At 43.6% G+C, this 25,500-nt stretch overlaps 1 protein-coding gene across 7 annotated transcripts in view; it reads right to left on the bottom strand.

The window, feature by feature from the left end:
• The window catches only part of LOC139268074 (ERI1 exoribonuclease 3-like), a 535,481-nt gene that overhangs the window by 98,708 nt on the left and 411,273 nt on the right, over nt 1–25,500 (bottom strand). Inside the window, exon 8 of one of the 7 annotated variants that reach the window (XM_070886072.1) lies at nt 22,632–22,696. The exons of the other annotated variants lie outside the window; for them this stretch is intronic. Coding sequence (XP_070742173.1) covers nt 22,653–22,696 — 44 coding nt within the window. The 3' untranslated portion in view covers nt 22,632–22,652. Of the gene's footprint in view, nt 1–22,631; nt 22,697–25,500 lie in introns of those variants that run through there. 7 annotated transcript variants of the gene reach the window in all.

Genomic DNA, 25,500 nt, shown 5'->3' with positions numbered 1-25,500 from the left:
CCACACCCAGTTGTTGCCTTTTCTCAATAGCATGTGCAGCGGTGTAAATAAAGTGCTCAATTTAGGTAGTTAGTTACCAAAGTAGTTGAGTAGACCCAGGAACGAACGCAGCTCTGTCACATTCTGTGGCTTGGGTGCATTCTTGATGGCTTTGGTTTTAACGTCAGTAGGTCTGATGCCATCAGCGGTGCTTTTCCTCCCGAGGAATTCGACCTCCAGTGCCATGCACTTAGAGCATTTAAATCCGAGTTCCACTCTGTCCAAATGCAGTAAAACCTCTTCCAGGTTGTTCAGATGTTCCTTGGAGTCACGACCGATGATCAGGATGTCATCTTGGAACACAACGGTTCTGGGAACGGACTTCAGTAGACTTTCCATACTCCTCTGGAATATTGCTGCAGCCGAGCGAATTCCGAAAGGGCACCTGTGGTAAATAAACAGTCCTTTGTGCGTGTTAATGCACGTAAGTCTCTTCGACGTCTCGACCAACTTCTGCGTCATATAGGCCGACGTCAAGTCCAGTTTTGTGAACGACATCCCACCGGCTAGCGTCGCAAACAAGTCATCAGCTTTCAGTAACAGGTACTGATCTTGTTTCGAAACCCTGTTGATCGTAGTCTTGTAGTCGCCACAGATTCGGACTGTGCCATCACTTTTCAGCATAGGAACAATGGGGCTGGCCCATTCATTAAATTCGACCGGTGATATGATCCCTTCACGCTGGAGTACAGTTCGATTTCGACCTTCTCCCTCATCATATACGGCACTGCCCGAGCTTTATGATGGACGGGTCCTGCATCTGAGTCCATGTGGATCTGCACCTTGGCTCCCGCGAAGTTGCCGATAACCGGTTCGAACAGCGAGGGAACTTGCTCAATACTTGGGCACATGTATCTTCCTCCGATGACAACGCCTTTATGTCGTTCCAGTCGCATCTGATTTTCTCCAACCAGCTCCTGCCGAGCAGTGTTGGGCCATTGCCTGGAACAATCCACAGCGGTAACTTGTGAACCGCACCGTGAAATGACACCTTAATTTGTGCACTGCCAATCACCTTTATCAGTTCTTTGGTGTACATGCGCAGCTTGGTGTTAACAGGGCTTAGCCTGGGCCTCACAGTCTTAGTATCCCACAGCTTATTAAATGGCCTCTCGTTTATGATCGATTGACTCGCCCCGTGTCCAGTTCCATCGATACCAGTATCCCTTTAAACTTCACATTAATCACAATTGATTTATTCTTGGTTATGAAGGAGTACAGTCCATATACTTCCTCCTCTGGCATCTTGGATTGCGTATCCGGATCCACGCTAGTCTGACTCTCATCCTCCACGTGGTGTGTCACATCTCACTTGCTCATCTGCGGACACTTGCGCTGGAGATGCCACACTCTCAGATAGCCGTTGCAACTATATAGCTTAAATCGGCATTGCTGGTGCCGATGATTTCCCCCACAACGCCAACACGGAGAAGTCAGATATATTCCCGTTGACAGACGTTGGGCAGCCACAGGTTTCGCGAACACAGCCAGATAGGCCCTGCCATGTGCCGCTCTGCCGAACCAATCGCATTTACAGTACTTGCCGAGGTTCGGTTCTTCACCGCTATTTGCTTTAGACTCCTATCCGTCATTATACATGATTGAGCGATCTGGATGGCCCTTTTTAAATCTAACTCTTCCACCGCCAGAAGTTTGCGCAGGATCACCTCGTGGTTGATACCGATAACAAAGAAGTCCCGCAGCATGTCTGCCAACACTGTCCCGAACTTGCACGGTCCCGCTAGACATCTCAGGTCGGCAATGAATTCTGCTGCGCTCTGGCCCTCCGATCGAACGTGTGTATAAAAACTGTATCTCGAGATGATGATGCTGTCGTCTGGCTTGAGGTGCTCCCGTACCTGGACATGAGTAGATTCTTTATCAGACCGTAAATCTTTGAACCGCACACAGTGAGGAACACGGCCCGGCGCCGATCTGCATCGTCGACTTTCTTCATTTTGTTGGCCACGAAGTACTGGTTCAAACGGCTCACAAAGTCTGCCCAATCTTCTCCCTCCACGAATCGCTCTAAAAATCCAATCGTGCTCATTTTGAAAACAAAGGTTCTTGTATTCTCGTCACTAAATGTTATGTATGCAATAAAGGTAAAAACTGAGTACTGTTTAATTGGCTCTGCTTTATTACGGCCCAAAGTGCCTGACTCACAAAATGGCTGGCCTTTTATACCAGAGCAGCACCACGTGCGTGCTGCTCAGTGACTTCCAACAATTACACCACCTGGTGGCTACAAACAGCATGTACATACATGACAGCGTACATCATCGAGAAGTTGTGGAGGAAGATGGAAACCTAATGGTTCACTTTTTTTTTTAAAGAGCAAGATGAAGGAGGAGCATTTTGCACAGAAATCACCACTTCCTGTCCCATTCCTTCTGTGTAATATAATTTTACAAATTTAAGTATTGTGTACAGTAGGGTTTGACAGTACTGAGCAATGCATTGGGTGATTTGGAGGGCAGTCAAGTCATGGATGAAGAAAAGTTCTCCACGAGGGAGCTCTATAGAAACACCAATTCATTACACAGTGTAGATCTGCAGGTGTGACTATATAAGAAAGATGCATTCGATAAAGAGCTCCAGTGCACTCAGAAACATTTTAGCAATGCAGTACATAAGACAAAGCTGATTGAACACTGTGGTGATGAAATATTGCTTAGGAACAGAAAATACATCAGATTCATTTGGTCTGACCTATGTTTTGCTCAGGGTAGGCAGCAAGCAAATATTTTTAGCTCTTAAAGTAACAAAGTGAAAGATTGATCCGGCTCATATCAGACTGCCATGAAACACCACTAATACTGTAAATGTGTTCATTTTGAGAGAAATACACTGCTCCTGTGATGCACTATTCAGAGGTTTGAGAAGACAGATTGCTCAAACTGCTGAGGAGAACAGGTATATATTTAAAATGTCCCTATGCTTTATGGCCTGCACATGAACCAGCATATGGCAAACTGGGGACTATATATCAGCATTAAAATGGCAGATTACTACTAATGAATAATATTTGGCTTCTGTTACTTACAGTGTGCAATAACTCGAAAACCAATACCAACAATACTATTACTAGTAAGAATAATAGGGATATTGCTGCAGACTTTTTTTTCCTACCTATGCTATAACTTGGGATCCAATTTTTAAAACTTCTCATTGCGACAACTTTTCTGCATGTCTGTCAAATTGTAGAAATTTATAGTGTTTTCCTGCATGTTGGTTTTTCAGAAGCCTTGTATTCTTTTTGCGGTGTTCACAATGCCTGAGAAATATTCCACGCTTCCATGTGTAACGCCACACATTTTCAGTTATGTAATTTCTGCTGATACATGGAATGGCAGGGAAAGAAACTAGTGGCAACGTGCTGACATGGTAAGACCAAAGAAAGAGACTTAAAAGAGAACACTGGACTATTGAACTGCAGTAAGGTCAATTATTTAAAAAAGGATATGTAGTATATAGCAAGTACATAGTTAAGTCCAAATAAAACGCATATCTAATTTCTATCAGTGTATAAAATACAAAACTTTACCCATTTCAGTCACATAAGAAATTAAAGCTAAAGAAAGCAAAAGCTACATACAAATGTATTTTACACAAATGTAATTCCATTTGTAAGATGTATTTCATGAGGAATGTTCTGTTCTGTTCAGAATGCTGAGGAGGGTAGGTACATGTTTGAAGTTCCTGAAATGCTTGGACCAGACATTTTATATTCAAGTATTAAAACAGAAACTTGAGATAAACAGCATGTCCATCAGTATCTGAAGAGAGGACATTTAGACTGAAGTTTTAGGATCTGATGGAAGTTCCCTACACAAAATGTTAACTTGCCTTTTCTGTTTTTATTTCATAGTACAGGTTGAATCTCCCTTATCCGGCACCCTCGGGACCTGGCCTGTGCTGAATAAGGGATTGTGCTGGATAAAGAGAGGTCATACCGAGGGGGCTGGGGGAGGTGGCCCGAGATTGGGGGGGGGGGGAGGAGGTCAGTGCCCCAGCCGGGCTGAGTGTCGGCGGACCCCAGCAGGCCGAGTATTGGCGGGCAGAGTGTCGGCGGGCCGAGTGTCGGCGGGCCCCAAAGTGGGGGTGGAGGTTGGCCGTGTTCTGTGCTTGCGACCCCGGCCATCAGAATCATGCCGGACGAGGGATGGTGCCGGATAAGGGAGTCCCGGATAAAGGAGGTCCAACCTGTACACCTTTTTACTGTTTATATTTAGACGTGCTGCTTAGAGGCTGTGGAGTCAACATGATTAGAGTGAATAGGAAGCAGACTGCTTCTTTTCAAGTCGATCAATTTCATCTGGAATAAAAATTATACTTGGATCAATGATGTATAGGCATCATAGTTCTTGAATTTGCTCCATTCAGAACACTTTGGTTGAAATTTTCTGGCTGGTTCAGGCTTTTGAACACAGCTGCTACAACTCAATAATCGGATCCGGTCTATTTGGAGAGGAAATCGGAATTTGCATTATGTGTTCTTAAACTTTCTCTCTTTTCCCATAAAACTGAATTCTGATAATTATAACGATAACTATTTACCACAAATTTTATTTTAGCATGAATCCTCTTACCAATGGATACGATCTTGGGGTCAACTGTAACCGTTCCCGCCGGCTACAGCCGTTTTATGCCCCACCCGGTGTAAATCATACAGGGTGTAAAATGGGCGGCTGACTCATTCCCACCCATTTCTCACCTGTTGGGCACAGTTAAAATTGACCCCCTTGTGTTGGAAATGGCAATACACTATGATAAATATCTACCCTCGAGTCAGTTACTATCCAGAAATTGTGCATTGTATTCCCACTTGTAGATCATCAAATGTGGCACAAAAGCTGCTTTCAGATTTACAACTATATTAAATTCACAACCTTTTTGTTACAAATTTACTTTAAATTCAATATTTTATTCAATGCAACAACCCAGAAATGAAGTGTGAATGTGTGTCCGTGTGTCAAATCCTCGTGTCTGAAGTCTGGCATTCATTTTTCCATTTTTAACTACAAAAGCAGTCTTACTAAGCCATCTCAGGCAATACATTTTCATTATGTCTTTATTCGATTTCTCATGCAGATAAAGCAAGGGACATCTTGTTGGAACAACATTTACTGAATTGACAACACAGGATCAGAATATTAAGAGTAAGTCATATCATTATCAGGAATTACATTAGCTGCTGCTAGCGTTAATTTCTTTGTGGAAAAGAAAATTGATTTGTATTGACCTCGACTTAGTGGCTTACCCAACTTTAAAAAGAAATAACTTGTCAGTAGATGTTGCTGATTGTCAGTGACTTTCTATCCTCAGAATACAAAATGTACCTTGGTGCTGAAAAGCTGAAATGCACCAAAATTCCAAAGCTCTTGGCATGCAAATCATACCGAATTATCTATTCTTATTTTTGAGCTCCAACACTATGTTTACAGTGGTAAACAGAGCTCAGATTCATCTGGAAACTGGTCAAAATCTGACCTTTAAAAATAAAATTGCTTGAATTATGCATTCTGAATCGGGACTGGTGACCCATCTCATGCTAATGTCAGTCTGAGACACGACAGTTTGTGGTGCACAACCTCAGCATTCTATTTGATCCAGATTTGAGCTTCTAACCCCATGTCTGGTCCAGAGTCAAGTCTTTCATCTCTGGAACATTGCCCACTCAGGCCCCTACCTCACCATTTTGGTTGCTGAAATCCTCATCCATGCCTACTAAGCTGTCTCAGGCAATGCGTTTTCAATATGGGTCCAAACTTGGTGAGAGTTCCGCCCCCAATTTTTAATTAATTTTTTTTAAACATATTCCTCAGGTACCACCCATCTGCTGCCCAGGTCCCGCCCGGCAGGAGATTCCTCGGTGAAGTACCGCTGGCGCAACTTCCTGCCACCCGCCCATGCCGGAGGCTCAAAAACAGGGATATTCCTCATGCACAATCCTCTAAGATCATGCTCCCGCCCGCCAGAAGGACCGCTGGCTGTGAATTGGGCAGCAGGGAGAATCGCTTAGGGTGCTGTAGCACTGCACATCCGGGTAGCGTCCATATGCTGCACCATTATCAGAGGCTCAGAATTAGTTATGTGATCAACCTTAAGCTGCACAGAATGAGTTCAGACATGTAAATGAGAAGTACTCCGTTGAAGGGAAGGTGTGGTGGAGGAAGCGGCAATGAGTTTCGAGAGATGGAAACAGCTCAATGGAGATGCCCTACAATGGTTTTTAGAACATTGCAGGCAGAACAGAGTTATTGACAGAATGTGAGTGCGCAAATGGTATGAGCTTCTGTCAGAGTAAATAGGTGAAAGTGCGACCATGTAATGCTCTGGCAGGTCGCAGTATCTGATAATGAGAACAACATCACCTCAAGTATAGAAGACGGAAAAAGATATATAATGGACTGGAAGGTCACTGAGGAACATGTGATATCAGGGGTGGAACTCCGCGATGGGGGATCCAAGAAAAAGTGGACTGAAGTGTAAGCCTTAATGTGTGCCCTGCAAGTAGCACGACTGTCTCTCATTGGATGGCAGCCTTCCTGCATTGATGGCCCTCACTTGTCGTATCGCAATCACCTGATGACAGGACCCATTAATCATTCGCATCATATGTGGAGGGCAAGAGATTCCTCACACAGCAGTACACCTGAAGGAGATTTGTCATTTTCTCAGAACGCATCCCAGATAATGTAAAAATGAGACTGACCAAGAGTGGGTGAATAATGTGACTGTATTGAATAGTGCAGCATGCCAAAGTGACAGAACATGCAAACAACTGAATCCAACATATGCACAGTTGTTCCGAGACCAGTAAAGTGACATTGACAACGACCCATGTGAAACAACAGCCACAACTTAACGAGCGAAGAACATATCAACCACCAACATCCAACCCTCTACCACCACCTCTCTTCCCTTCCCTGGCCCCCCCCCGCCCGCCCTCGAGGCAAGGCCCATCATCCTCTTCATGGGTCCGTCTTCACCATGGCGAGCAGCACTCCTGCCCCTCACCGTCTCTGCTCCATCATGTTGTGCAGGTCGTCAGCCGGAGCACTGCTTATGTGTTCGTCTTGGAGAGAACGTAGGGGGCGTGCTTGAAGGCACCGGCATCTCCGGCTCCTCGGGATCTGTCAGCCTCAATGAGCTCGGGGAGTTGCATGATATGGCCAGAAGCCATCGCTTGCCATATCGCCTCAACGGGGTCGGTGTTGCGCTCCACCACACTAATGAGCCGCTCCATGCTGGCAGTATGCTGCTCAGCAAAGGTGGCGATGCTGGCAGCCAACCCAGCCATGGTCTGCAGCACATCTCGGGGAGTTCCAGGTGCGTGGAGAGGCTCAGAAGGTGCATCGCTGCTGCCTATAAAAAGGTCCAACGTGTCGGAGGAGGCTCGGGAGTTCCAGGTGCGTGGAGAGGCTTGGGAGGTGCGTCGCTGAGGCCTATAAAAAGGCCCAATGAGTTGGAGGAGGCTCGGGAGTTCCAGGTGCGTGGAGAGGCTCGGGAGGTGCATCGCTGAGGCCTATAAAAAGGCCCAATGAGTTGGAGGAAGCTCGGGAGTTCCAGGTGCGTGGAGAGGCTCGGGAGGTGCATCGCTGAGGCCTATAAAAAGGCCCAACGCATCGGAGGAAGCTCGGGAGTTCCAGGTGCGTCGGAGAGGCTCGGGAGGTGTGTCGCTGAGGCCTATAAAAAGGCCCAACGCATCGGAGGAGGCGTGCTTGTGCAGCTGCAGCAGGGTGAGAAGGCAAAAAAAGAAGTAGAAAGAAATCAAAAGGTGATGTCACAGCCAAACGGGTAAGTGATTGGCTGGTGATTTCTAAGTAGTTTGTCTATTTCTTTCTTTATCAGTAAGTAACTGTTTAACATTGTTGTTGCCCAATTAGGTTAATCTAAGGGTTAAGTCATGGCAGGAGAGCTCGGACACGTGTTATGCTCCTCCTGTACTATGTGGGAACTCAGGGACGCTTCCGGTGTCCCTGACGACTACATGTGTGGGAAAGTGCATCCGCCTGCAGATCATGACAGACCGCATTGCGGCACTGGAGCTGCGGGTGGATGAACTCTGGAGCATCCACGATGCTGAGAATGACGTGAATAGTGAATAGCACGTTTAGTGAGTTGGTCAGACCTCAGGTAAAGGGTACACAGCCAGATAGGGAACGGGTGACCAACAGGAAGAGCAGTGCAGGGAAGGTAGTGCAGGGGTCACCTGTGGTCATCCCCCTACAAAACAGATATACCGCTTTGGGTACTGTTGAGGGGGGTGACTCATCAGGGGAAGGCAGCAGCAGCCAAGTTCATGGCACTGTGGGTGGTTCTGCTGCACAGGAGGGCAGGAAAAAGAGTGGGAGAGCTATAGTGAAAGGGGATTCAATTGTAAGGGGAATAGATAGGCGTTTCTGCGGCCGCAACCGAGACTCCAGGCTGGTATGTTGCCTCCCTGGTGCAAGGGTCAAGGATGTCTCAGAGCAGCTGCAGGACATTCTGAAAAGGGAGGGTGAACAGCCAGTTGTCGTGGTGCATATAGATACCAACGATATAGGTAAAAAACGGGATGAGGTCCTACGAGACGAGTTTAGTGAGCTAGGAGCTAAATTAAAAAGTAGGACCTCAAAAGTAGTAATCTCAGGATTGCTACCAGTGCCACGTGCTAGTCAGAGTAGGAATCGCAGGATAGCTCAGCTGAATACGTGGCTTGAGGAGTGGTGCAGAAGGGAGGGATTCAAATTCCTGGGACATTGGAACCGGTTCTGGGGGAGGTGGGACCAGTACAAACCGGACGGTCTGCACCTGGGCAGGACCGGAACCAATGTCCGAGGCGGAGTGTTTGCTGTTGGGGAGGAATTAAACTAATATGGCAGTGGGATGGGAACCTATGCAGGGAGGCAGAGGGAAATAAAAGGGAGACAGAGGCAAAAGATAGAAAGGAGAATAGTAAAAGTGGAGGGCAGAGAAACCCAAGGCAAAAAACAAAAAGGGCCACATTACAGCAAAATTCTAAAGGGGCAAAGTGTGTTAAAAAGACAAGCCTGAAGGCTCTATGCCTGAATGCGAGGAGTATTCGGAATAAGGTGGTCGAATTAACTGCGCAGATAGCAGTTAATGGATATGATGTAGTTGGCATCACGGAGACATGGCTCCAGAATGACCAAGGCTGGGAACTCAACATCCAAGGGTATTCAACATTTAGGAAGGATAGACAGAAAGGAAAAGGAGGCAGGCTGGTGTTGCTGGTTAAAGAGGAAATTAATGCAATAATAAGGAAGGAAATTGGTTTGGATGATGTGGAATCGGTATGGGTGGAGCTACGGAATACCAAAGGGCAGAAAACGCTGGTGGGAGTTGTGTACAGGCCACCAAACAGCAGTAGTGAGGTTGGAGACAGCATCAAACAAGAAATAAGGAATGTGTGCAATAAAGGTACAGCAGTTATCATGGGCGACTTTAATTTACATATAGATTGGGTTAACCAAACTGGTAGCAATGCGGTGGAGGAGGATTTCCTGGAGTGTATTAGGGATGGTTTTCTTGACCAATATGTCGAGGAACCAACTAGAGAGCTGACCATCCTAGACTGGGTGATGTGTAATGAGAAGGGACTAATTAGCAATCTTGTTGTGCGAGGCCTCTTGGGGAAGAGTGACCATAATATGGTAGAATTCTTTATTAAGATGGAGAGTGACACAGTTAAATCAGAAACTAGGGTCCTGAATGTAAGGAAAGCTAACTTCGACGGCATGAGGCATGAATTGGCTAGAATAGACTGGCGAGTGATACTTAAAGAGTTGACGGTGGATAGGCAATGGCAAACATTTATAGATCACATGGATGAACTTCAACAATTGTACATCCCTGTCTGGAATAAAAATAAAACAGGGAAGGTGGCTCAACCGTGGCTAACAAGCGAAATTAAGGATAGTGTTAGATCCAAGGAAGAGGCATATAAATTGGCCAGAAAAAGCAACAAACCTGAGGACTGGGAGAAATTTATAATTCAGCAGAGGAGGACAAAGGGTTTAATTAAGAGGGGGAAAATAGAGTACGAGAGGAAGCTTGCCGGGAACATAAAAACTGACTGCAAAAGCTTCTGTAGATATGTGAAGAGAAAAAGGGTAGTGAAGACAAACGTAGGTCCCTTGCAGTCTGATTCAGGTAAATTTATAATGGGGAACAAAGAAATGGCAGACCAATTGAACAAATACTTTGGTTCTGTCTTCACGAAAGATATACTAGGGGACCGAGGGTCTAGTGAGAAGGAGGAATTGAAGGATATCCTAATTAGGCGGGAAATTGTGTTAGGGAAATTGATGGGACTGAAGGCCGCTAAATCCCCAGGGCCTGATTGTCTGCATCCCAGAATACTTAAGGAAGTGGCCCTAGAAATAGTGGGTGCATTGGTGATCATTTTCCAACAGTCTATCAACTCTGGATCAGTTCCTATGGACTGGAGGGTAGCTAATGTAACACCACTTTTTAAAAAAAGAGGGAGAGAGAAAACGGGTTATTATAGACCGGTTAGCCTGACATCAGTAGTGGGGAAAATGTTGGAATCAATTCTAAAGGATGAAATAGCAGTGCATTTGGAAAGCAGTGACAGGATCGGTCCAAGTTCGCATGGATTTATAAAAGGGAAATCATGCTTGACAAATCTTCTGGAATTTTTTGAGGATGTAACTAGTAGAGTGGACAAGGGAGAACCAGTGGATGTGGTGTATTTGGACTTTCAAAAGACCTCTGACAAGGTCCCACATAAGAGATTGGTGTGCAAAATCAAAGCACATGGTATTGGGGGTAATGTTCTGGCGTGGATAGAGAATTAGTTGGGAGACAGAAAGCAGAGAGTCGGGATAAACGGGTCCTTTTCGGAATGGGAGGCAGTGACTAGTGGAGTGCTGCAGGGCTCAGTGCTGGGACCCCAGCTATTTACAATATACATCAATGATTTGGATGAAGGAATTGAGTGTAATATCTCCAAGTTTGCAGATGACACTAAACTGGGTGGCGGTGTGAGCTGTGAGGAGGATGCTCAGAGGTTGCAGGGTGACTTGGATAGGTTAGGTGAGTGGGCAAATACATGGCAGATGCAGTATAATGTCGATAAATGTGAGGTTATCCACTTTGGTGGCAAAAACACGAAGGCAGAATATTATCTGAATGGCGGCAGATTAGGAAAAGGGGAGGTGCAACGAGACCTGGGTGTCATGGTTCATCAGTCATTGAAAGTTGGCGTGCAGGTACAGCAGGCGGTGAAGGTGGCAAATGGCATGTTGACCTTCATAGCTAGAGGATTTGAGTATAGGAGCAGGGAGGTCTTACTGTAATTGTACAGGGCCTTGGTGAGGCCTCACCTGGAATATTGTGTTCAGTTTTGGTCTCCTAATCTGAGGAAGGACATTCTTGCTATTGAGGGAGTGCAGCGAAGATTCACCAGACTGATTCCATGGATGGCTGGACTGACATATGAGGAGAGACTGGATCAACTGGGCCTTTATACACTGGAATTTAGAAGGATGAGAGGGGATCTCATAGAAACGTATAAGATTCTGACGGGATGGGACAAGTTAGATGCGGGAAGAATGTTCCCATTGTTGGGGAAGTCCAGAACCAGGGGACACAGTCTTAGGATAAGGGGTAGGCCATTTAGGACTGAGATGAGGAGAAACTTCTTCACTTAGAGTTGTTAACCTGTGGAATTCCCTGTCGCAGAGAGTTGTTGATGCCAGTTCATTGGATATATTCAAGAGGGAGTTAGATATGGCCCTTACAGCTTAAAGGGATCAAGGGGTATGGAGAGAAAGCAGGAAAGGGGTACTGAGGTGAATGATCAGCCATGATCTTATTTAATGGTGGTGCAGGCTTGAAGGGCCGAATGGCCTACTCCTGCACCTATTTTCTATGTTTCGACCTAGTTACACGCACATCCTTGACAGCTGGACCATTTCTTGAATTTCTGTGAGCCATTCTCCATCCTCATTGGATTGTTGCATCATCCTGGGTGCTTGCGGTTTGGTGGATTTTCCAGCACGGCCTCTGCGCTTCCCAGCACTTATTCCTGCCTTGTCCAACTCGAATCCTAAGAAGTCAGATCCCAACATCGATGTTGACCGGACAGATGGCACTCATGTTCGCAGGCTGGAGTCTTCGTCTTCCACCTCTTCGACCTCAAGTGGTTCGAAGAATGGTACTTCTCCCTCCTCGTCTTCGTGACTCTGGGTGGCGGTGGTGGGTGCGATGGATATGCGTGATCTTGCGGAGGGCAGGGGGGGGGGGGAATGGAAGAAAAAGTGTTGGGCTGGTGACAACATTGGGATAGGGATGGGATGGGAGACGTTAGTGCCTTTGTGTGCCAGAGATGGATTGGGTGCATTGCTCGGTGCTGTCCAAATCAACATCTGCAAGTAGAGGACAACATTTCAGTGTATAGCTGGGGGTTGGAGTTGGTCAAGTTGACATGAGCCGCTACACTTCACATTCTTACTTCAAGGAGTTCCATTGCTACATGAGCACACCATTAATGGCCGACACACTGTGCGTTAAAAGGCATTTGACTTGACATTGCATGACCTTTCATGACATGAGCGTGACGCAGACTGGAGTTTAGTATAAGCTTACCATGCTCTAGCACGGGATCTGCATCACCCTATGTGGTGGAACGGTGTTGGTCACCCACCAATGCCAAGGCACTCTCCTCCAGGCTGCTCAACTCGATGATATTTGCTGGGCCCCCTCCTGTGGCACTCAGGCTTGATGCCTTGGATGAAGGAAAGAAACATTGCAGCCTTTGCCCCTTTTGCTCATGCAGCATGCACACTCACAGACACACAGACACACACACACACACACACTTACACAACTGGCACAGAACCTTTTGGACTTGCACTGGAGTGGTCCAATAAATGCTGACGCCACCACATGTTCCATCGTTTCCGACACTGGTCTCCATCCCGCACAGTGTTGCCCACTGAGGACACGGCCTCACCAATTTCCCTCCAAATGCATCTATATTGGGGTGGTGGAGGCTTACCACGACCATCCCGGTGAGGTCTTTATACTGGCGCTCCACCTCATACAAGCTCCTCCAGCTCATCATCATTAAACCAGGGAGCTCTGGGCTTGGCTCCATCAGACTTCTTGGAAGCTTTTTTTGCACTCAGTATTACTTTTCTTGAAGGATGGCTGATGATTAATTTGTATCTCTCTCTCCAAAACTGACCCCTCTCCAACTGGCAGGCGCAAGTGAGTGCACAGCTTTTATGAGCATGCGCAGCTGTGCCATCAGCCCCAATCACAGCAAAAGTGATGTCATTGCCCAGAGGAAACTACAAAAAAAATCCCAATTCTCGCGCATGCGCGGTGCTTGGCCTCTGATGTTTAATGAGTCAACAGGCCTGTACTTAGCGCTCACTGCTGCCCGCTCACACCCACTCCCGCCCGCCCGCTGACTCCCGCTGCCGCCGACATAACCGCGGCAAAACTCGCTCACGACTGGCCCCAGCGGCAGCAAAAAGGTACGTTCCGCCCAGGGACCTCCGAGAAATGGGCAGGCCTTAGCATTCACTAAGTTCGGCCCCTATGTCTTTATTCAACTTTGCTTGCAGCTAAAGCAGGTGACATCTTATTGGAACAATATTTAATGAATTGACAACACAAGATCAGAAAATTAAGAGTAAGTCATATTATCAGGAATTACATCATAGAATCATACAGCGCAGACGGAGACCATTTGGCCCATTTTGCCTGTGTTGGATCTTTAAAGGAGCTGTCCAATTAGTCCCACTCCCTTGCTCTTTCCCCATAGCCCTGAATTGTTTTCCTTTTCAAGTACATATTCAATTCCCGTTTGATAGTTACTATTGAATCCTTCCACCCCTCTTTCAAGTAGTGCATTCTAGATCATAACAAATCGCAATAAATGTCCTCATCTACGCGTACCCCCCCCCCAGTACTTTTGCCAATCATCTCAAATCTGTCTCTTCTGGTTATCAACCTTCCTGCGAGTGGAAACAGTTCCTTCCTATCCATTCTATCAAAACCCTCTATTACATCTCCCCTTAACATTCTGTGCTCTAAGGGGAACAATACCAGTTCCTCTAGTCTCTCCACATAGCTGGTTCCTCATCCCTGGTATATTTCTAGTAAATCTCCTCTGCATCCTCCCAAAGCCTTGAAATCCTTTCTAGTATAGTGCCCAGATTTGGACATAAAACTCCATTTGAGGCCTAGCCAGTGATTTCTAGTGGTTTAGTTTAACTTCCTTGCTTTTGTACTCTATATCTCCTCTATTTATAAAGCCCAGGATCCCATTTGCTTTTTTAACAACCTTATCAACGTGTGCTGTCACTTACTAAGATTTCTGTATGTGAACTCCTAGGTCTCTCTGTTCTGGCACCCTTTAGACATTGTACTAATTAGTTTATATTGCATTGCTTCATTCATCCTTCCTGCTGCTCCTAATAAAAAGATAAGTATCAGAGCCAAACCTTCCTCCTATTCTCGCACCATCGTTCTTCATATCCGTACTGGTCTGCCTCATTCTTCCACCTACTGCTTGGCACCACGGCAAGCTGCAGGGACGTTCATACTTCTGCTTGAGGTGTTACTGCTATCCCATCGATAGCACAGCAGCATGAACACATTCACAGAGGGCCAGTAAATAAAGGTGACAGCCATTGACAGGCAATTTACAAATAGATTTAAAAACTTACCACTCTTCCTCAGAAACTTTCAAGATAAAAATAATGTTCCTATAAACTGTCACTTTGAAAGATCTGGGTCTTCCATTGTTCTTTGTCCCTTTGAGGTTCCTGCTGTCATTAATTCTCAAATACCTCAACATTTTTTGGGTTGTTCTGCTGCACCCAAGTGTGCTCCTGATTCATTACAATGAGCCACAACAGGAAGGTTGGGTGTTGAAGCAATCGATGTAATGGAGCACACTTCAGATGCGCTGGACACTAATTGCTTCCAAACAGCGTTGGGAGAGGAAGATTGACCCCAGTATTTCTAACATTTGGGAACACACCAATTGAAATAGAAAGATGACCTGCTGGCATCAACAAGGCTTTAACAACACTGAAAGTTTTCCCTGACACTTCTACACTAAATAAATATTCTGTGGAACCCAATAAGTCTGAGGCAATATTGCTCCTGCTCACTCTTCCAAAGTTATAATTTTTCTATTTTTAAGAATGCAACAACTAGTTGAAGATTTGAGTGATAAATGGAGTAAATAACAATAAGAAATAGGACCAGGAGTAGGCCATATGGCACCTCGAGCCTGCTCCACCATTCAATAAACTTCCCTGCCCGTTCCCCATAACCTTTACTCCCTGATCGCTCAAAAATCTGTCTATCTCCGCCTTAAATATATTCAATGACCCAAGCCTTCACAGCTCTCTGGGGCAGAAATTTCATAGATTTACAACCCTGAGAGAAGAAATTCCTCCTCATCTCAGTTTTAAATGGGCGACCCCTTATTCTGAAATTATGCCCCCTCGTTCTAGATTCCCTCTTGAATGGAAACATCCTCGGAAACTACCGTGTCGAGCCCCCTCATTATCTTATATGTCTCATTCTTCTGAACTCCAATGAGTACAGACCCAATCTGCTCAACCTTTCTTCATAAGTCAATCCCTTCATCTCAGGAATCAACCGAGTGAATCTTCTCAGCATTACCAGAGTTATTAAACACGTTGGGATAGAACAATTATTGGGCAACTACAAGCAACTGTAACCTCCACCTTCATGCTCTTTAGCTGCCATACCAGATGCAGCTTTCTAAAAAGCTTTAAATGGTAGAGGTGGACATTTTGTGGTGATGATGTTGTTCTGTAGATCGGCACAGTTGGGACCTAAAAATACATCACATTCAATGGGCTAGAAACTACTGGTTTGGATGTCTGAATCTTCCCCCACCCGGTGGTTTCATTTGCTACTGCACACAGGTTGGATGGAGTGTGACATTTAATTACAGAAACCAGTTATCCTTTGTTCTCAACCACAAGGTTTTCAGGCACAGAAGTACAGCCTATTTTAAAAGAGGAACATTACAATATAGTTTGTGTGTGTCAAAAACCAACACTTAGCTGAAAATTGAAACAGCATTTGTATTATCCAAAAACTAGCTGTGCAGTGTCAGTATAATCGCACATGAAATTTAAAAAAACTCATTTTTCAAACTGACATTGTAATGTCGCTTGAATATCCTGGAACTGGACGTACAGTCAGGATACAGCTGCTGCACACTAACAGGTCAGGCTTCTTAAGTGTGGACATTCCTAATCACAACACATCTGCTTCCTTTTAAAAAAAATCTACACTACATACCACTTGTTTCATGTTTTTTTTTCTATAGATGGAAGAAAGTGCCTGTTTTTTGTGGCATATGCTATATTCAAAGGACTGAACTTTCTCTCATTGATTAATGAATGGGGGAAGGGAACTCCAACCAATGTCAACCATTTGAGCAATGTGAACTACAGCCTTTATTAATAATGCGTTTGCTTAAATGGAAAATGAACAGGTCTAACGCAGAAACTTAACCCTAACATTCCAGGGATGGTTACAAAGTGTGATTTTTGAGTCATATTATAATTGGACATATGCATATGATAATGTGATATCAATTTGAAAATGTCACTTCACGAAAAAGCAATTGTATTCTATTTTGAAAACTGATGTAAAAGTATGGTATGTTCTACAGACATTCAACATTCCTCAATACAATTTTCTTTACATTCTAGCCACGTGAAGCAAAAAATCATCAACAGATTTGATTTTAAAGTTGTCACTTAATTATCCCCCCGTTCTTAACATATGGATAAGAGTTAAAGGAACTGGACTGTTTTCGTTTGAAGATATTCAAGTTTTTCTTAAGGGAGTCCAATTTCAGGTAATTGAGATTTGATTACACATGCTCCTGACCTTTGCTGTTCCGAATTCCTGCTTATCACAGAGCTAGTATGGAGTGAGAGACAGAGGCGAGAGTAGTGCATAAATTGCACTGTCTTGAAAATGACTTCCAGGTCTGTCAAGTTTTACTCATTTGGAGTGAGAAGTTTGTTTTGGGTTTAAACATATAATCTGCTTTGATACTCAATCTAGTCATGTTACCCTTTAAAAATAAACATAGCTTCATGCGTGTTCACGATCAGTCTCACCATTTTCTCTTGCAACAACATTCCCATTCAGTTCCTCACCTTTATTGGAGGACATCATGGCCTCTGTTCTGCGTGACTCTGATCAAAGCTCGAGTACAATAGGGAATCAAACATCAAGTGCTCTAATAGTTTTCCAACACAGTACTGCCAAACGGATGCAGATTGGTGTCTCTTTAAAGAAATGGTACTTCCATTTGTCCAACTGAGAAAGAAGGCAATGTCACCTGCTCCCTGGCTTCTGACAATGCTGTTCGGAGGTGTCAGCAGGTCATTCCTAGCTTCTGGCTTTACAAATAAGGCAATTAAAATAAAGAAAACCTTTCTGAGGTTGGACCGCATAAAGGGTGCTATATTTTGTATTTAACCATGCTATACATTACAGGGCAACGGTTGATGCTGACAATGGGTATGATAAGTGCCAACATAAAATAAAATCCAAGGATATCTGATTAGAGAAAAACTAATCACAGCATGCCTCAGAAAAAAAACTCCAGTAGTTAAAATTAATGTTGCTGCTTTTTTTCTTTTAACTTCTACTTCATATCTTCATTCACTGCAGAGGAACTAACTGAAATCAAATAAAAAGGACAACAGTATAGAACAAGTGACCTTAAGAATCAAATCTATTTATGATGGTAGATTTAACAGTATGTTTGTGACTGAAGATAGAAGTAAAAGGACTAATGAATGCATTTGATTGAATGCAAAATTCTTCAAATACCATACCTCAGAATGGTTCGATGCCAGCTTCTACTGTTCACGTCTCACAATTCCCCACACAGTGAGTTTTGTGTCATCAGTCAAGCAGATGCAAGCCACAGAGGACCTCATGGACCAGAACAAAACAATGCTGGCAGAGACTTGTGGGTAGATTTCTTGCCTGCGTCACTTTTGTCAAAGAACAAGGGGTCGGATTTTTGAGACGTTTGCGACTGAGTTTTCGCCGTGATTTGATCCTTTGTGGCAAAAACCAGTCGCAAAGCCCGGGCGGGATCCTCGACTCGTTGTTTGCGGCGGCGTTGGGACCTACCGCCAGGAAGAGGACGCCGACATGCAACGCCGCGGATTGCGTTACCATCGTACTTTCAGCTCTCTCCCGACTCGTATGTTACACCCAGAATTCTGACAGGTCAAACCTGTCGGTCTAGCTCTACCAGCAGCGGTAAGTATGAAAACCTGCAAAAAAGGTACGTTAAAGTTTTTTTTTTCAGCGATTCAATAGATAAGTGTCTTGTAAATGTTTTTTCCCCCCTCCCAAGGCCTCTCTCGCAGTGCTCCCAGCCCCGGACTAAATTTGACGAAACTCACGTTTTTGTGCTGCAAATCCTCGTGCAACGCCCCCCCCTTACCGATGCTCCCCTGGCGCAAATGTAAAAGCCGACAGTTCGGCCTAAAAATGGTAGCGCAGCGAAAAAGGTAAGTTTCACGTATCACTCCCGTTTTCGCTGAAAAAACCCGAAAGCCAAATATCCGGCCCAAGGTGTGGCAATAAGTGAGTGTGGGCAGAAGGGAACAACCTTCAGAAATGGCACTCTTGAACTTAATTACAGAAGTTTTCTATTGCTCCTGTAAAGTTTATCTCGGTACTTTATCCTGATTTGTGTGCAGTTAATTTTTATGGAACTAATATTCTACAACATAGGATGCCAAGTTTCTGCTATGGCTGATTAGCACATTTACAGCAGGACACATTTCTATGGTATTCCTCATGTACAAAAATTGTCTCTAAGTGTTTTACACAGCTAAGGAAAAGGGTGGATCCCCTCCCCACTGATCCTGAGGGGGCAGGGGGGAGGGGAGGCGGGAAAGCAAGAAAAGCAGATGGGATTAGAGCATGTCAATGGATAGGCAAAGGGATTTATGGAAAAGTTCCAAAAGGACAAGTGTAGAATGATTGAAAGAATTATTGCCAGGGATAGAATGAAGAATGCGGGGTAGGGGGAGTGAAGAGGGCAATGTGGAAACACGTGGTTGGACGAAATCACTGAGGTGGGATGGAACATGTGCAAGTGAGGACAAGGATTGCACTGACCCTTTGAAATCTGCTGCAACAATGTAACAAAGTGCATTCCAAAAACATTATAGTGGTTATTACAAACCTTTTGGTAGTACAAATGATCTTTCCCCTACTCTTGCAAATGGTATATCATCACAAAAAATAAAAGATTGAGTTTGTATCAACAATGAAGCCAAACCCTTAGGATGAAAAATGGTGCAGGCTATGAGTCTATATCAATAAGATTGGACTGTCTAAATTGAAAGTTGTTTTTTTTACATAGAATTACATAGGATATATGACGCAAAAACAGGACATTCGGGCCAACCAATCCATGCCAGTGTTTATGTTCCACTCGAGCTTCCTCCCGTCTTTCCTCATCTAAATCTATCAACATAACCTTCTATTTCCTTCTCCTTCATATGCTTGCCTAGCCTCCAGTTAAATGCACCTATACTATTCGCTTCAACCACTCCCTGTGGTAACGAGTTCCACATTCTCACCACTCTTTAGGTAAAGATGTTTCTCCTGAATTCCCTGTTGGATTTCTTGGTGACTATCATATAGTGATGGCCTCTAGTTATGCTCATCCCCACAAATGGACACATTGGGCCCGAAATCCATAACGATGGAAAGCTGGTGCTCCCCCGACCTTTTTGTGGCCATTAGTGCCAACATTTTTCAGTGGCTGGGCCACCCCATATTCAGCTCCAAAAGTGAACAAATGGGTTCCAGCACTAATGAACCCTTCCAAAGTGGATTTTTCAGCGGTGTGGCTGTCTTAAATTGAGCGTTATCACCACTGAGAAATTCAGCATGCCAGGGTTTGCAGCAAGGTCCTGAGGGAGGATGGAGGTTGGAAGGATGGTTAGTGTAAGAGGTGCAAGGAAAGCCAACAGGTTCATTGATATGGAGCTGGAGACACTGATGGATGGTGTGGAGGACAGAAGAAGAATACTGTTTCCTGATGTGGGGAGATCTGGCAGACAGGCAGTACATAATGCATGGAGGGAGTCTGCAGGGGAGGTATCAGGCACCTCCATATATGTGAGGACACACCCTCCTAAGAGGGTGCTGGCCAGTCTGCACCCGGCCCTTCCAGGGTGGCAATGGGTCGACGCCTCCTAGCTCTGGGGTGACAGAGATCCACCTCCTCCTCGTGCACCTCTTCCTCCTCCTCCTCCTGTGGTACTGCTGGCTCAACCTCCAGCTGCTGTCCCCTCATGATGGTCAGGTTGTGCAGCAGTCAACAGACCACAACGATTATGGAGACCTGTTGAGGAGAGTACAGCAAGGAGCCACCAGAGTGGTCCAGGCACCGGAATCTCTGCTTAAGGATGCCTCTGCATTGTTCGATGATTCTGGTGGCACAATGAGCATCATTGTATGCTTGCTCTGGCGCTGTCCTGGGGTTCCGTAGAGGAGTGACCAGCCAAGGGATATCCCTCGTCCCCAAGCAGCCAACCGCAATCCTGGGCCAGTGAAGACGGCGGGTACACTGGTGCTGAATGAATGAATCATGGCTACTGCCTCCCTGGCCTATTACCTGTGCACGGTGCTGACGGTGACACCTTCGCCTGTGTGCCGCCCTGCTTCTGACTAGGTGTACCAGGTGTAGCCCTCCCAACACTCCTCCCATCCTCAGAGTGAACCCTGCCAAGCAGGTCTCTGCAGCCCATAGGACTCCAGTAAAGAGTCAGACCTGAAAGTTGTACAAAAGCACAGGGGTATGTGCAAACCTCTGAGCAACACTCAACTGGTTTAATGGAGCCAAAACAACTAATAAAACTATATGAAAGGCTAAATATTGCAGACCATGGAAAATTAAATAAAAACACTAATAAATAATAAAACTATATCAAAAGATAAATGCGGATGCTGGAAAATGAAGTAAAAATACTAATAAGTAATAAAACTATTTACCTACCAAAGGGCCCCAATGGTGTCGCGTTCAAGTACCGCATCGAAAACCTAATGGGGGCACTGCCGGGAAAAGTTCTACCTTTTCCTAGGTGAATTTCGTTGTCCTGGTGGCTTTCCAGCGGCCTGCCCGCTGCTGCTCTTTCCGCTGGAAACTCACCTTTACAACGGCTTCACCGCGCCGTTTCCAGCGGAAGTGAACACCGCTCAAATCCTCCCCTTCGGGGACGGTGAATTTCGGACCCATTCTTTCTGTATCCACGCTATCAAAACCTTTCATAATTTTAACACCACTATTAGATCACCCCTCAGCCTTCTTTTTTTTTTTAAAAAGAGAAAAGAGACCCAGCCTGTTTACCCTTTCCTGATATGTATACCCACGCATTTCTGGTATCATTCTTGTAAATCTTCTCTGCACCCTCTCCAGTGCCTCTATATCTTTTTTATAATATGGCAACCAAAACTATACGTAGTACTTGAAGTGTGGTCTAGCCAAAGTTCGATACAGGTTTAGCATAACTTCCCTACTTTTCAATTCTACACCTCTAGAAATAAACCCGAGTGCTTGGTTTGCTTTTTGTGGCTTTGCTAACCTGTGTCGCAACTTTTAGTGATTTGTGTATTTGTACTCCGAGATCCCTTTGTTCCTCTATGCCACCGAGACTCATGCCCTCCAAATAATGTGACCTCCCTATTCTCCTACCAAAATGTAATACCTCACATTTATAAGTATTGAACTGGCCAATTATATGTCAATTTTTCAACTTTATTAATGTCCTCCTGTAATTTGTTGCAGTCCTCCTCTATATTGACTATCCTCCCCAATTTGGTATCATCCGGAACTTTAGAAATTATGTTTTTGATTCCAAAGTCTAAATCGTTCATATAAATTGTGAACAACAGTGGTCCCAGCACTGATCCTTGTGGAACACCACTACCCACCTTATAGTGGAATAGTTTACCTAAATGTTATTTTCCAAATATACAGGATTCAAAATGTTAAATCATTTACTTTGAGCATGTAAATATTTGACAGGAGAGTGTTTCAAAAGCCGGGAAAAGATTTTCTGGGGTTTCAAGAGAAATGTAACTTCTATTTCGAGGATCTTTAATTTGGAGAACATTTTTGAAAGTTAGTTGCACAAATTTAGTGTGGTTTAACAGGCAATGTTTGAGTTATTGGGGGAAACAATTTATTTTCTGAATTTTGTATGTTATTAGAGCAAGTGTTATTTTCCACAGCTTTAGTCATACAATGCCGAGATGAAAGTTTTAAAAAATGTGTAAAAGAATTGAAAACAAACCATTGATAGTCTTCTTGTAAAGCTCTCAATTTTATTTTAAAGAAAGCATGGATACAAAAAATAAATAAATAATCCATTACAAGATGAACAGAGCCTTTATTAAGCAGCACTAAGAAGGGTAATGATGTGTTTGGAAATTAAGGTGATCAAACATTTAATGCAACTCGCTCCTGTAGGCAAACAGCAATTTAAATGACTCAATTATGCATCCATTATCGCTCCCTATTAAACAAGTAGCTTTTTCTGCTCAATGTTTCTCCAAGTGTTCTCTAAAAAGAAAAAGAGAGCGAGCTAATAAACCACTAAACTAGTTAACTAAGACTACAAACGAGGGAGAGGGAAAAAAGATCCAGCAATATCTGCATATGCTTGATCCATAAATCACACTAATTAGTTTAACATGAAAATCAACTCTTCAATATTCTGTTAAATTATGCATTTACATATTAAAACTCAAATGAAGTAAAGATTGGTAGTCTGGGTCACTGCAGCAATAATGGCATGGACAAAAAAACTGATAAAACCATTTATTATGGTATGAATAACTAATTTCAAAATTTATGACATTGGATTTTAGTTCCTCTTGCCTTTATATATGCTAAGAAATTAGCACAGCCATAAATGGAGAGGAAATCAGTCTGTGTTATTTGCTGTCTGCCATTTGCAAATCATTATTAATTGCGCCACATCGCTCTTACATGGACAGTCTGCCTCAGCAGACAGGCATATCTCTTCATCAGGGCTGAGGCGTGAGCCCCGAAGAACCAATTACCCCTCTCTAGGCTGTATCAGATATGGAAGGAATTTTTACAAATTACAGAATAAATAGAATTTCCACACGTCGAATCGGAGAACCACAAACTCGTAATGAAAAACAATACATCACAATCAAGAGGACAATTCCATTCATAGGCCAATAGATTATGCTTGCTACTCATAATCCTGCACCAGGCAATGACAAAACGTGTTTACCTTTCTGAAGTATTCTTAGCTACCGTGTATTTTTCTCTATAAAATAAAAAAAACGAAACTATACTTTGCCAAGTAGCATATTTATAATTTATAATATATTTTGGTAATACGATACAAAAGAATATTTTTTGTTACATCAAATGCATTTGATGTTAGAACATGTGTGTACATACACGCTGTCGGAACTTTGCTCGTGGACCTCTTTCCCTTTATCTATGGAATAAAACAGTTTAACTCTTTCACCATCTAAATGAAATTATGCTGGAGCTCTGAGTATTGCATTGAATTCTAATGACTTCTTGGTCGTCACAATTTTTGCTCTTTCTACTGATGAACAATTCACATTGAATAACCTCGGTTTCATTGTTCATAAAATGCTATGCAAAGAAGAAATTTAACTGATAAAAAGAAAATAATTAAAAAAATGATAGTAGTGGAAGTATACAGTGAGGTATTGTCTAGTGACTGGTTCAAACTTAAATAAAGCCTAAAATTTGTGATGTCGATGGATTAATTTACAAAACAAAAGTTTGAAAAACAGTATTTAACTCAAATATATTTATTACACGTGAATAATGTTAGATGATGTTGAAATGAATAAAATTGTTTATAATTAACCATAAAAGAATATCAAGTTAAAATGTTCAGTCTATAAATAAAGGCTTCACAAATTCACTATGAAAATTAGTAAATGATGAAACTGTCACCAATTTCTTCTTTAGTTGTTTTTTTCTCCCTTACTTTGTTACATCTGAGCTGCTTAATACTGTTGTAATTCTTTAATCTCCAGAAACCTGTGACTACTTTCATGCAGAAATTTCCTGCCTCATTTCCAAACAGCCAATTTCATGCAGATAAATGTGTGTTCCAACATGGCTTTGGAAATCAGCTGTAAACCATCATTTGATCCATCTCTGCATGAACCACAGGTTCTTTCAGACCTCTTCAGCAGTGGTAGTTACAATGAGCACAGGCTGAGCAAAATTCTTTTAAGTTGAGCAACTAATGGTGATAAAATATCAAATGTAACACTGTTAAAATTTACTTGCAGCATGGCGGAATTGGTCTACTTTATGAGTATTCACACACATATGTAAACATAACATTGTGCTATTATTAAACATGTTTTCTATGTGTTGTTATTTATGCTATAGACTATTTGAAGTTTTGCTTTTGCAAATTTTGATTCTAGAGAAGACTTGTGACCAAGAATTCAGGGAGCTAGGAAGAAAATTAAAGGGTAGGACCTCAAAGGTAGTAATCTCCGGGTTACTACCGGTGCCACATGCTAATGAGTATAAGAATAGAAGGATAGAGAGGATGAACACATGGCTGGAAAGTTGGTGTAGGAGGGAGGGTTTTAAATTCTTGAGGCATTGGGACTGCTTCTGGGGGACATGGGACCTGTACAAACCGGATGGGTTGCACCTCAACAGCGCGGGACCAATATCCTTGCAGGGAGTTTTGCTAGTGCTGTTGGGGAGAGTTTAAACTAACTTGGCAGGGGGATGAGAACCTGAGAACGAATTCAAAAGGGAAGGAAGTAAAGTTGAAATTGGATAGCAAGAATCTAGAAAGCGAATCTGTAAGACTGAGGAAACAGAATTTAGTATGTAGTAAGCAAGGAGGTCGTCCTATGCTGAATGGTATATACTTTAATGCAAGGAGTAGAGCGAATAAGGCGGATGAGCTTAAGAGCACAGGTAGACACTTGGGAGTATGACAGTATAGTCATTACAGAAATATGGCTGAAAGAGGGACAGGTTTGGCAAATCAATATTCCTGGCTACAGAATTTTTAGACAAGATAGAGAGGGGGGTAAAAAAGGGAGGGGGTTGCGGTATTGATTAAAGAAACTATTACAGCGGTGAGGAGGGATGATATATTAGAGGGATCATCAAATGAAGCCATATGGGTCGAATTGAAAAATAAAAAAGGGGCGATCACACTGCTGGCCGTGTATTATAGACCTCCAAACAATGGGAGGGAGATAGAGGAGCAAATATGTAGGCAAATTGCTGTGAAGTCCAAAAACCATAGGGTAGTAATAGTAGGGATTTTAACTATCCAAATATTGATTGGGACAAATTTAGTGTGAAAG

The sequence above is a fragment of the Pristiophorus japonicus genome, chromosome 8 (genome assembly GCF_044704955.1).
Source record: "Pristiophorus japonicus isolate sPriJap1 chromosome 8, sPriJap1.hap1, whole genome shotgun sequence".
Taxonomy (NCBI): Eukaryota; Metazoa; Chordata; class Chondrichthyes; family Pristiophoridae; genus Pristiophorus; species Pristiophorus japonicus.
The sequence above is the reverse complement of the archived record's forward strand: the minus strand, read 5'-3'. Positions and strand labels throughout refer to the sequence as shown.